This window comes from Rhineura floridana, chromosome 7, assembly GCF_030035675.1.
Source record: "Rhineura floridana isolate rRhiFlo1 chromosome 7, rRhiFlo1.hap2, whole genome shotgun sequence".
Taxonomy (NCBI): Eukaryota; Metazoa; Chordata; class Lepidosauria; order Squamata; family Rhineuridae; genus Rhineura; species Rhineura floridana.
In genome coordinates, this window is record NC_084486.1 from 108505687 (window position 1) to 108518940 (window position 13254).

Genomic DNA, 13254 nt, shown 5'->3' on the forward strand with positions numbered 1-13254 from the left:
CATTCTTGCCTTCAGACGATAGGTGGAGCTATAACCCGCTTGATGACAGTCCTCCTATGGAAAAGTTACTATTTATGTTTATTTATTTATTTTATTTATTTATTTATTTAATTACGCTTTTAAACCGCCCTATAGCAACAAGCTCTCAGGGCGGTGTACAGCAAAATAAAACCACATTTAAAAACAAACAAGTGTGGATTAAAACATACAATACAAAACATATTTAAAAACAAAATTAAAATACGAATAAAATAAAAATACAGTTACAGTTAAGTTTAAAATAAAATTAAATTTAAGTTTAAAATGCCTGGGCGAAGAGGTAGGTTTTTACCTGGCGCCAAAAAGATAACAAAGAAGGTGCCAGGCGTATCTCATCTGGGAGGGCATTCCATAATTCGGGGGCCACCACTGAAAAGGCCCTAGATCTAATTGTTGTTCTCCGGGCCTCCCTATGGGTTGGGACCCGGAGAAGGGCCTTAGATGTCGAGCGCAGTGAACGGGTAGGTATATAGCGAGAGAGGCGTTCCATCAGATATTGCGGTCCGATGCCGTTAAGGGCTTTATATGTAAGAACCAACACTTTGAATCTGGCCCGGAAACATATAGGTAGCCAGTGCAGTTGGGCCAGAATAGGTGTTATATGGTCGAATTTCTTCGTCCCAGTAAGAACTCTGGCCGCAGCATTCTGCACTAGCTGAAGTTTCCGAATCGTCTTCAAAGGTAACCCTACGTAGAGTGCATTACAGTAATCCAATCTAGAGGTTACCAGAGCGTGAATAACTGAGGCGAGGTTCTCCCTGTCCAGATAGGGTCGTAGTTGGGCTACCAGCCGAAGCTGGTAGAACGCATTCCGTGCCACCGAGGCTACCTGAGCCTCAAGTGACAGGAGCGGATCTAATAAGACCCCCAAACTACGGACCTGCTCCTTTAGGGGGAGTGTAACCCCATCCAGAGCAGGTCTGACATCAACCACCTGGGCAGAGTACCCCCCCACCAACAGCATCTCAGTCTTGTCAGGATTGAGTTTCAGTTTATTAGCTCTCATCCAGTCCATTATCACGGCCAGGCAGCGGTTCAGTACATTGACAGCCTCACCTGAAGAAGATGAAAAGGAGAAGTAGAGCTGCGTATCATCAGCATATTGCTGAGAACGCACTCCAAAACTCCTGATGACCTCACCCAGCGGCTTCATATAGATATTAAAGAGCATGGGGGACAGAACTGAACCCTGCGGGACCCCATATTGGAGTACCCAGGGACTCGAGTAATGCTCCCCAAGCATCACCTTCTGGAGGCGATTCCCAAGATAGGAGTGCAGCCACTGCCAAGCAGTGCCTCCAATTCCCAAGTCCGTGAGTCGCCCCAGAAGGATACCATGGTCGATGGTATCAAAAGCCGCCGAGAGATCAAGGAGAACCAACAGAGTTACACTCCCTCTGTCTTTCTCCCGACAGAGGTCATCATACAGGGCGACCAAGGCCGTTTCTGTACCAAACCCCGGCCGAAAGCCCGATTGAAATGGGTCCAGATAATCAGTTTCATCCAAGAGAGCCTGGAGTTGGTGAGCGACCACGCGCTCTAGAACCTTGCCCAGGAATGGAACATTTGCTACCGGTCTATAGTTGTTAAAATTATCAGGGTCCAAGGAGGGCTTTTTAAGGAGCGGTCTCACCACTGCCTGTTTCAGGCAGAGTGGGACCACTCCCTCTTGTAAAGAGGCATTAATCACCTCCTTGGCCCAACCGGCTGTTCCATTCCTGCTAGCTTTTATTAGCCATGAGGGGCAAGGGTCCAGAGCAGAAGTGGTCGCCCGCACCTGTCTGAGCACCTTGTCCACATCCTCGAGCTGTACCAACTGAAACTCATCCAATAAAACCGGACAAGACTGTGTTCTGGACACCTCATTAGATTCAACTGCTACAATATTGGAGTCAAGGTCCCGGCGGATGTTAATGATCTTATCTTGGAAGTGCCTCGCAAACTCATTACAGCGGGCTATCGATGGTTGTATTGCATCCGGAGGACCAGAGTGTAGAAGTCCCCGGACAACTTTATAAAGTTCCGCTGGGCGGTTACAAGATGACTGAATAGAGGCAGCAAAGTACTGCTTCTTTGCTGCCCTCACCGCCTTCACATAACGTCTGGTAGAGGCCTTCACAAGAGCATAATTACAGCTGTCGGGAGTTCGCCTCCATTTGCACTCAAGCCGTCTCCTTTCTTGCTTCATCACTCTTAGCTCTGAGGTAAACCAAGGAGCCAATTGAGCTCTGCAACGGAGAGGGCACACCGGGGCGATTGTGTCAACTGCCCGGGTCATTTCCGTATTCCACAGAGTGACCAGGGTTTCAACAGAATCATCAGTTTTATCAGCCGGAAAATTCCCTAGAGCCCTTTGAAATCCCTCAGGATTCATTAGTCTCCGGGGACGGACCATCTTAATCAGTCCTCCACCCTTGCAGAGGGGAGAAGACAATGTGAGTCTAAATCTCAATAGGCGGTGATCTGTCCATGACAAAGGAATAGATGTAAGATTCCTCACTCCCAGATCACCATCCCCTAACCCAGTGGCAAAAATCAAGTCTAGAGTATGTCCTGACACATGCGTAGGGCCAGTAACAAATTGAGACAGCCCCATGGCTGTCATGGAGGTCATGAAGTCCTGAGCCGCTCCAGACAAAGCGGCCTCGGCATGGATGTTGAGATCCCCCAATACCAAAAGCTTGGGGGATCGCAACACCAAATCCGAGACCACCTCCGTCAGCTCAGTTAGGGAAGCTGTTGGGCAGCAGGGTGGACGGTACACCAACAGTATTCCCAGTCTGTCTCGCTGACCCAACGCAATGTGCAGACACTCCAGGCCATTAGCCACCTGGATAGGGTGCCTAACGAGAGGGATGGAACTTCTATAGACCACAGCGATTCCCCCTCCCTGACCCTCGGATCTACCCAGATGCTGGACCGAATATCCAGGTGGGCACAACTGGGAGAGATTAATACCTCCCAGATCGCTCACCCAGGTTTCGGTAATACATGCCAGATCGGCCGCCTCATCCATAATTAAATCATGGATGAGGGATTTAGTGATAAAAGTAGAAACACTAGTATTGTCCTAGTTGCATAATAAGTCAGTGGCACAGCTGGAATAATGTTTCAGGTGTTCCTTAATCCCAATGACAAAATTATACACAAACAAAACCACCTCCAAAACATTTATGAATAGCAAAACTGTATGTAATGGGGATCACAAGGAACAAGAGAAAACACAAAACTATAGTCCAAAGGATTCAGGGCATGGGGAATCTGATGAACCTACCAAATAATGTCATGGCTGACAGTAGCCAGGAAGAGTTACATGGGGATAGAGAGATGACAATGAATGTTAGGATGGTATGCCAGTATTACAACAGCGTCTGTGCTCCTACCATTTCAGTCTTCACTTCTACCGCAGTATGTACTGCTTGGCCAAAGTTTTTCTAACACTGTAACATTCAACACCAGTTATAACAACTCTTGACCTACCTTGTTGTGTGAGGAGCATCAGTGATTTAAGACACATCACTAGCTGCTTTTCATGGAATATAGTCCAAGGCATATTAAGACCCAATGATGCAATCTGCACCTTATCTTGAGATGTATTCCTAATTAAGGGCTCCACTTCTTGATTTTGTTCTAGAAAAATTTGTACTTTAAAAGAGCTATTAACTTTTTTTGCACCCTTCCTTCCAGTGGCTATAGAGGACATCGTAAAACACTTTCAAGCTGGCCACTGGATATGACAATCTGAAGTGCTTATTTCCAAACAGATTTACTTACAAGAAGGCACACCAGCATGCCACTTGAAACAGAATGCTGAGGTGTCTCCTCCTACATAGGCAGTCTTTTACAAACTCATTGTTCTTATTCCAACATAATCTTGCTTAGTTTTAAATGTGTCATCTGAAAGTTAATGATGCTGTCACTCATTATTCCTGTTTTTATAGAAAAATGATTTCAAAGCAACCTGAGTTATACAATTATTTATACCATTTCAGAATTAAGGCCCAATTTTGGGAATAAAAGTATCATCCCTCAGCGTTCAAAGCTAAGTGCACTGGTCAATAGACAGGTTTGTGCAATTGCTTTCAACAAATATATATATCCTTCCCTTCATTGTAAAATGATCATAAGGTCACAATACAATATAAAAACCCCAATCAATAACAATTACAGTTCAGTAAAACCAATCCTTTTTCTGCCTCATTTCAGAATAGCCCATGCTGTTCACTCAAAAAGCCTGGCAGAAGATATATGTTTTCATAGAAAACAGGAAATCTAGGAAGTCAGAACAACTTTGTGTGCAGTTCAAACAGTATTTGAATAAAGAAAAAGCACACACCAGATAAATGGCAAATAGCAACACAAGAAACATGCATCCTGATTGATATTTCATTAATAGTTTTCAGCCTAGTTCAGAAGAGATGACAGCAACAAATTTCACATGGAGGACGAATGATGTTGACACTCCATAACCACATATCTAAAACAACGTATTATGCTGGTACCCCATGCAGAGGCCTATGTATGAACCTTTCTCTTTCTGAGGAAAGAAGGAATCCAATATTCAAGAACATCTTGTAACCCTTTTTTCCAGTCTCAGCTTCCCAACAAAATAATTCCCAAGAGAAAAAGTGGACTTCAGAGTTTGTGTGTGTGTTCTACATTCATATCAATTAATAATTTCAACTTCACATATCCAATTCTTCCATTGGTATGAAGGTGTAGACGTTTTTTCTTAAGACTAACTACTTCTAGTTATAGAGTAAATAGAACATCAGACATTACCCACCATATACATCAGAATGTCTCTAATCATCACCATAGCTGTCTGATGATCATTCCATGCTTGGTTTAATGTTTGGAGGAAGTTGTTATTTAATGAATTTAGCACATCTTCTCGCACCTGCAACAGAACAGAACATTTCAATATCACCAAGTCAAATTCTTTAATACGGGTTATTGAAAGTAACTCCATATGCACTGCTATGCTACTATCAGAGCTTGGAAGGAAGTAACTAGTCACAAGTAACGAATTACTTGTAATTCATTAATTTTTTGGGTAACGAGTGGGTAATTCCTTTACATTTTGATTGTAATAGAACTAGGAGTAATTTTACTACTTTTGTGGAGTAATTGTAATGTTTCCAGAATTACTTTTGGGCATTACTTGGGGGGAGCAGGGGAAGTCTTCTGCTCCTCTGATTTGTGGATTAAAATCATGTTCCTCAAACTGGGCTTCTATGCAGTGTCGCTCTTTCCTCATGCTCTGTGGATGGGTAGGAGGCGACGAGGGAGGAGGCAGAGAGTGAGACGGGGTGGAGTGGAAAAAACAATTATTTTAAAAAACAGATAGTAGTGGTGAAGAATAGAGTGGAGGGAAAAAGGATCCAGAGGTCAAGAACATGGATAAAGGAAGAGAAGGAGGCAGCAGCAGAATGGAGATAAAGAACCGTGGAGGTGAAAGATGACAACACTTGTGTTTGTTTGTGTGTGTGTGTGTGTGTGTGAATACTGTGTTTGCACTTGGCACACAAAGTGGCCTCCACCACCCTCTCTGGCTACTGTGCTGCACTTGCAGTATTTTAACTTGTTTGCATCTCAGGGGATCCCTCCCCACCACCATTGCTATCTTATGAATTAAAAGAATTACTCTACTACCTCTGTATGCGTTTGTTTATTTTTAATGTTGTTTTAGGCTACTTAGATGTGCAGCAGCCAAGGCCAGCACCTTGTAGGCTTTTTTTAAAAGTAACTGAAATGTAATTGTAGTGATTACTTTGGAGGAAAAGTAAAGTAATCAGTTACTTTCAGAGCAATTGTAATTGTAACGGTGATTACTACTTTTTTGGCCATGTAACTGTAACTGTAATTTATTACTTTTTAAAAGTAATCTTCCAAGCTCTGGCTACTATCACAAGAATGCCAAAAAAGACTTGGTGAATAACCACACTACCAGTTCAGATCATACATGTTTCAGAAGCTCAATACATTTTTAAAAGAAAAGGAGACTGACTAGCATTATCAGCAGATGAAGTCTGACTTGTGAGCATATAAATCAAATATATAAATGAAACCTGTTAGTTTATAATGCTTTGTTAGCAGGTTTCAGGTACAGGGACTTTTCTTCTTCTTCTTCTTCTTCAGGAAATCATATAAGCCAGGATCCAAAATGTGCTATGCATGCATAGCATTTGTATACAGCAGCTTTTTAAACTTCGGAACTACTGTGCCCAAAACCCCTCTCAAAGCAATGGTAAATAGCAGCTTAGAATGCATACTTAACCTTTAATGATAACATTTTATAATTAAATTGCCCAAGTAGACTTCATTCAAATCCATATATATCTACTTGGACAATTTAATATTATTGGCTAGTGCCCTACAGAAGCAAGATATACCGACTGCACATGGGTACAAAAACAAACGTCTACAAGTCTGGGCCAGTAAGTATGAATGTCATGGGACCATTGGCTTCCAGCCCTCATCTGGCATAAAGCTGACATATACAAGCGCTACACTCTATATCTCAGTGTGTGCTGCTTCTCTCTATATGTTGAAATTTAATTTCTTTATTTCACTCAAGGACCTCCACATAGAAAATACAGACCAAAATAGTATAAAATACAGTACAATACTGTTGTATAAAAATATGCAGCCCCCAATATAGAAACCTTGCTAGAACATTAAAATATTATTTTATCAACACTCTGAGGCAGATGATGGTAGCTGCACAGAAACTCGCCACTTTAACTGTAACCTGGGAAATCTGAGCAGACAAAAGATATGACACATAGAATTCATCAGATCTACCAGGAATCGTTACTGAAATTGTACCTGCAATGTGGTAGTTTATCTCCAGTTCTTGGGAGCCTAACAATTCAAAAGGTATATTCATTAAAGTTTTCAACTGAAGAAGCATCCCCAAATTGTCTTACCTATGCTTACAGTGAGTTGCATTACTCCCAGCCATTTACACTGCTGTCCTACAGGAAACAGCCCTGGTCAATCACCTGTATAGTTGCACTTCGGAGACCTGCCTCGATGTTTGCATGTTACATTGCAAAATGTAGAGTAATCGTGTACTTATTAAGAGGTGACTGACCAATCCAACACTGTCTGCTACCTTGGCGTATGCATTTCTTGTGGATTTCTTGAGTAGCATTCTTCTCGGCTGGTTCTTGCAGCCTGCTTCTGTTTATTTTTTTGTGCCTGGCTGTCCTGGATTTCTCTCTCCTCTTTCTATCCCCATTGTTAACCTTGTGTTCTGACCATGTTGGTCTAAAACACCCCAGGTTCAATCCCTTCCATCTCAGGTAGGGCTGGAAAAGGCTCATGTTTGGAGAGCCACAGACAGTCACCGTAAACAAAACTAAACTAGATTATGTGAGCCAGTATAAGGCAGCTTCCTACATTCCTTTGTATTGGCACCCAACCTTCCCTGTCTGGAATTGTGAGTTTAAACTAGAATTGCATGCATTTTATCACAAAACTGGAATGGAAGGGAATAATAACATGGTGTCTTCTTTTGTACTGCCTCACAGTTTCTGATGGCTCTGTTCCACCATCACCTCTCTTTTCCCTGATCATCAAAATATGGAGGTTGTTTATGGGTCATTGGTGCTGAAAGTAAGGAAGACTGCTCATGCTCATAAATAATATTTCTATGGCTAAGCCATGGTATTCATGGTTCAGGTGCTAAACACTGGGAAGCCCTAATTCAAATTAAACACCTTCCTTGGATTAGCTACAATGTATTTTTGTGTGTGGAGGTGGGTCATTTCCTTGGATTAAGAAAGGGTGGAGTGCCCTTATAAAAACATTAGAGCTAGGTGTGTGTAGAGCATGGCATTATATATATATATAATCATATTGGATGTCATATCCAATACGTAGGAAAAACACAACTGACCTACACACTCGCTTCAGAAACCACAAATTGGCAATCTTAACAAAAAAAGTGGAGCAACCAGTTGCAAAACATTTCAACATTGAGGGTCATAGCCTGTTGGATTTTTCTGTAACAGCGATAGAGATGCCAACAGATCCAGCAGCACTGACTAAAAGGGAGAACCTTTGGATATACTCTCTGGACACATTGGCACCACATGGCCTGAACCTGGAGGACAGTACCACCACTACTTAGCTTCTGCAAATGAAGCCCCTCTGAGCATTCCATCCTCAAAGCTCTATAACTGCCACCTTGGTAACAGCATTTGTACGTTAGCAAATGATGAAGGCAGAAGCTGAAACATTTTGTTAATACAATAAAAACCTGTTTTGTTAATCACAATTATGTTAATATGTTTATATATATATATAGGCACTTTCTCTTGCCTTCTGAAAACTGAGCAAAGTCCCAGCTACCAAGAGAAAGTATGACAACTTTGTATTTAAGCACTTGCCTGGTAACCATAGGCGACAAGGAATAGCATGCAGAAGAGCGAGCAGTTCGCTGGAGAAGCGATTGAGTGCACCAACCCTTCTCTGTGCCCCTCATGGAAATGCTGTGAACTCTTGGAGGTGGGACCAAGCTCTCCATCCCTCCCCAGCAGACTAGCAAAAACACTTTGCAGGCTAGTAAGAACATAAGAACTACCTGTTGGATCAAGCCAATGGCTCATCTAATCCAGCATCTTGTTCTCACAGTGGCCAACCAGATGCCCATGGGAAGCCCACAAGCAGGACCTGAGCACAAGAACAGTTTTATCCTCTTTTAAAGCCATCCAAGTTGGTAGCCATCACTGCCTCCTGTGGGAGTGAATTCTATAGTTTAACAATGGCCAATGGTCTGTGTGAAGTAGTAAACATTTGGAGTTTTAACAAGATATCAGGTTCAAGATATTTTAAAGCTGTTCATTATTCTTCAAATCTCTGCTGCAGTTTACTTTTTTGTGTTAGAAGCATGTTAGTTCTTGGATTTCTACAGTGGTCTATGGAAGGTTCAGGGTATAACTGGGTTTTTGTTGTTGCTGTTGTTGTTTAGAAGTAGCTGTGAGTAGCAGTTGAAGATCACATTTTCTTATCTTAAAAGAAATGTGAGGAATGAGGTACTTTGTTCCTTTGTTAGATAGAAGCCACAAGCACTGGTATGCTCAGGTACTCCTGATTATAGGCTTCCCACTGGCATCTGGTTGCTGGACTAGATAGGTCACTGGCCTGATCAAGCAGGCTATTCTTAAATGTTGCTGTGTATATCCATATTTAGTATTGGGGAAAGTTTTGACTTTGGAAAACTGACAAACTCATTTCACTCTTAATTGCCACACTACACCTTTTCTGGGCTTTGCCATATTTGGTATATTTCTAGCCGTGGACAAAATAGCATGTAGTTTTAATCTGTTTTCGCCTTTCAGTTGTTCCACCAATCAAAAAATGTAACACTTGCTAGTTCATCACAGCTGAAACTCTTAGATACTACATTTCAACCAGGCTTCAAGTTCAAGGTTTATACAATATATAGACAAATTGGGTATGGGAGATAAAATGGGTTTCTACAGCGTTTCAACTTCAAATACTCAGGTGGCAGCATTCACACTAAAATAAAATGTACTATTTCCAAACAGGGTTGATAAAAATTAACAATTTTTTTTAAAAAAAACTGATTTCTTAAATTTTAAATCAGATTTTTAAAATTTTAAATTGGATTTCAAACTTTTCTTTAAACAATTAGTAAAAAAAGAGCCTAGGTCAAAGATAATCATCATGAATACTAATTATAAAACTTCTAATTATATTCCATGAATATGTTGACATACACTCTCTCTCTCTCTCTGTGCAAAGATAGAGAAGGTCAATGAATAGAGAATTTGGGGAGATGGAGCAGATCTGAATAAAGAGGAGACCACTGAAGTGGTAATCCAGCTCTTAACAGCAGTAGCCTCTTCTGCAGGTGGTGACACACTTTTTTCTTCCTTAAGACTAATTCATTCTAAATTGAGAAATAAGTTGGGAACTGAAAAAGCAGGAAAACTTGTATTTCTTTTCCAAACAATGTACAAGGAAAACAAAGGTGAAAAAGAAGATTGAGTTAACTATACCACCCAATATTTTAAGTTTCTCAGGTTGAAATTGCCTAAATTTTATTCTTTTAAGAGCTTTACATTTATCTAAAAACAGAAACACTTAACCATTCAAAAATCCATGTGCATACTTGGTTAATGTTGTTGTTTGTTAAAGAAAAAACTAAGCAGAAGAATAAACAATCTTACAGTATTAGTACAATTTAAAAGCCTGTTTGATGGTGGTGCTTCTGGCACATGACAAAAATACTATGATTAGAATCATAGTAGAGGTGGAATGGGCCTACAAGGCTATTTAGTCCAACCTCCTGTTCAATGCAGAAATCCAATTTAAAGCATACCCGACAGGTGGCTGTCCAGCTGCCTCCTGAATGCTTCCAGTGTTGAAATGCCCACCACATCCCTAGGTAATTGGTTCCATTGTCACACTGCTCTAACAGTTAAGAAGTTTTCCTGATGTTCAGACAAAATCTGGCTTCCTGTAACTTGAGCCCATTCTTCCGTGCCCTGCACTCTAGGATGCTTGAGAAGAAATCCTGGCTTTCCTCTTATGAGAACCTTTTAAGTACTTCTCTTCTCAAGGCTAAATATGCCCAGTTCTTTCAATCTCTCCTTGTTTCCAGTCCCCCAATCATCCTCATTGCCCTCCTCTGAACCTGTTCCAGTTTGTCTGCATTCTTCTTAAAGTGTGGTGTCCAGAACTAGATGCAGTACTCAAGATGAGGCCTAACTAGTGCTGAATAGAGGGAAACTATTACTTCCTGCAATTTGGGAACTATGCTTCTGTTAATGCTGCCTAAAATAGCATTTGCCTTTTTTGCAGCCACATCACACTGCTGGCTCATATTCAGCTTGTGATCAACAACAATTCCAAGATCTTTCTTGCATGTAGTATTGCTATGCCAAGCATTCCCCATCTTATATCTGTGCATTTGGTTTCTTTTTCCTAGGTGTAGAACTTACCCCTGTTAAATTTCATTTTGTGTTTTCAGGCCAATGCTCCAGATCCCTTTGAATTTTGTTTCTGTCTTCCAAGGTATTAGCTACTTCTCCCAATTTTGTAGCATCTACAAATGTAATTACTGTTTCCTGCACCTCCTCATCCAAGTCATTAAGCTGAAGAGCGCTGGGCCGAGGACCGAGCCCTGTGGTACCCCACTCATTACCTCCCCCCAGTTTGAGAAGAAACTATTGATAAGCACTCTTTGAGTACAATTCTGTAGCCAACTGTGGATCCACCTAAAAGTTCCATCCAGACCACATTTAGTTAGTCTGCTAATCAGAATACCATGGGGAACTTTGTCAAAAGCTTTGCTGAAGATGAGATATATTATGTCCACAGCATTCCTACAGTCTAGCAGGGAGGTTACCTGATCAAACAATTAGGTAAAATTAGTCTGGCAGGATTTGTTCTTGATAAACCCACGTTGGCTTCTAGTACACTGCATTGCTTTCAAGGTGCTCACAGTCTGACTGTTTTATAATGTGCTCCAGAATTTTCCCAGGGATTGATGCCAGGCTGACTGGTCTGTAATTCCCAGGTTCCTCCTTTTTGCCCTTTTTGAAGATAGGGACAACATTAGGTCTCCTCCAGTCATCTGAACATCTTAAATGAACAACTGTAGCTGGCCTATCTCCTGAATGACTTCACAAATTCATTCTGCTTTAGTACTAAAAACAATTTATAATCCCATTTTTGATGAAAATTAATCTGAAAAACAATTCAGAATAATTGCTTAGTGTGTACCTACCTTCTAATGAAACCTACATCTCTGAATATGTATTAAGGTTATATTAACCAATGTACTTCTACTAAAAATTATGATTAAATAGAATCTCTCTCACTAGTAATTTAAACTGTGATTTAAATTATTAAAAATGAGTCCTTCAAAGAAGTGATTTAAATCAAATCAACCCTGTTTATAAATGTTTTAAGAACAGGCACATTTAACATGACTTTTCAACCAAGAGCTTCATTATTTAGTGAAATCACATGGTATTATCCCAGAGTACGTCTTGCCCGTTTCCTGCTGTACAAATAGCCCTAGATCTGATCTGGGGAAAGAGAAGAGCAAGTCTTTCTCCCAACATTCACTTGAACAAACAGTTCAGGATATCTTGGGGAATATGTACTGTTCAGGAGGCCCAGTGGAAAGGTCTTTCTGCTCCTGATTCACAAGAACACACTTTGGGACAAAAAAAAATGAATCAGTCAGGCATTTGTGTGGAAGACCTCGTATGCTTCATTCCTTTTGCATCTGTAAAAAGTCTAGGTTCTCCTTCATAAAACACAGGGACTGACTTGATGCAGCTATTTCTGACCATGCATTTGATCCTTGTGGACATACTGCAACCTGCTGTATGCAGGGAATAACAGGAAGAGACTATGAAGTGATCACCCTGCTCACAAGCTACTTCACATATATCATACACCACCTCTTCAATTCCTCTTTCCAAGGCAAAAAGGCTTCATGAAAACCAAGTGTTTAACACAGCACCCTACAGATTACATAGCAAATTATATGAAATAGAAAAATGACTCCTATTCTTAGCACATACTCAGTAATAGCAAATTGAGAAGCGCAGGGTCCCTTCATAGTAGCCATAGCCACACCCCTTCCCCTTTTTTACTGCGGAGTTGAGACTGAGATTCTCGTTAATGCCTTCTCCCATAATAGATATCTCTAGGCACCAATACGCATGGAAGAGGAGAGTGTTAGCTAATGAGAAGACTTTTCTCAGTGGCTGACTCATCTCCTTTCACTCTGATTGGCTCCAATCAGCAGGAAAGGTAAAGGAAGCATGTTAGAAGATTCTTCTCAGTGGCTAAGACACTCCCTTTTCATGCTGATTGGTTCACAGGATACTGGAGACACAGGGATCCTGCTGAGACCCTGCTCCCCAAAAAAGTAAAGGCTCTAAGACCTCCTAAGACCCTGGATGGCTATACCCCTGCACATACTAGATACCAGTCATACATTAGAAGCTCTTCTATCTTCATATAATTGGACTACTCAAGAAACATAAAATGTGTTTCAATACTTCATACTTCTGTTAAAAAATGCATGCTTTAATTTGTTTATTTCAGTTTTGAGCTTGCTTACAGGTGATGATTACAAGTAGCAGGTACAATCATGAATGGTTTTTAACAACGGGTAACCAGTTTGCAAAAAGAAAAGTTTTTTGGAAAGTGGCTCAG

General features: G+C 41.0%; 1 protein-coding gene across 3 annotated transcripts in view; it reads right to left on the reverse strand.

Annotated features, from left to right (window-relative positions):
* CUL3 (cullin 3) overlaps window positions 1-13254 on the reverse strand; it is a 90067-nt gene that overhangs the window by 38301 nt on the left and 38512 nt on the right. For all 3 annotated transcript variants that reach the window (XM_061636803.1, XM_061636802.1, XM_061636804.1), the window contains exon 3: window positions 4826-4939. In XM_061636803.1, coding sequence (XP_061492787.1) covers window positions 4826-4939 — 114 coding nt within the window. The remainder of the gene's footprint in view (window positions 1-4825; window positions 4940-13254) is intronic.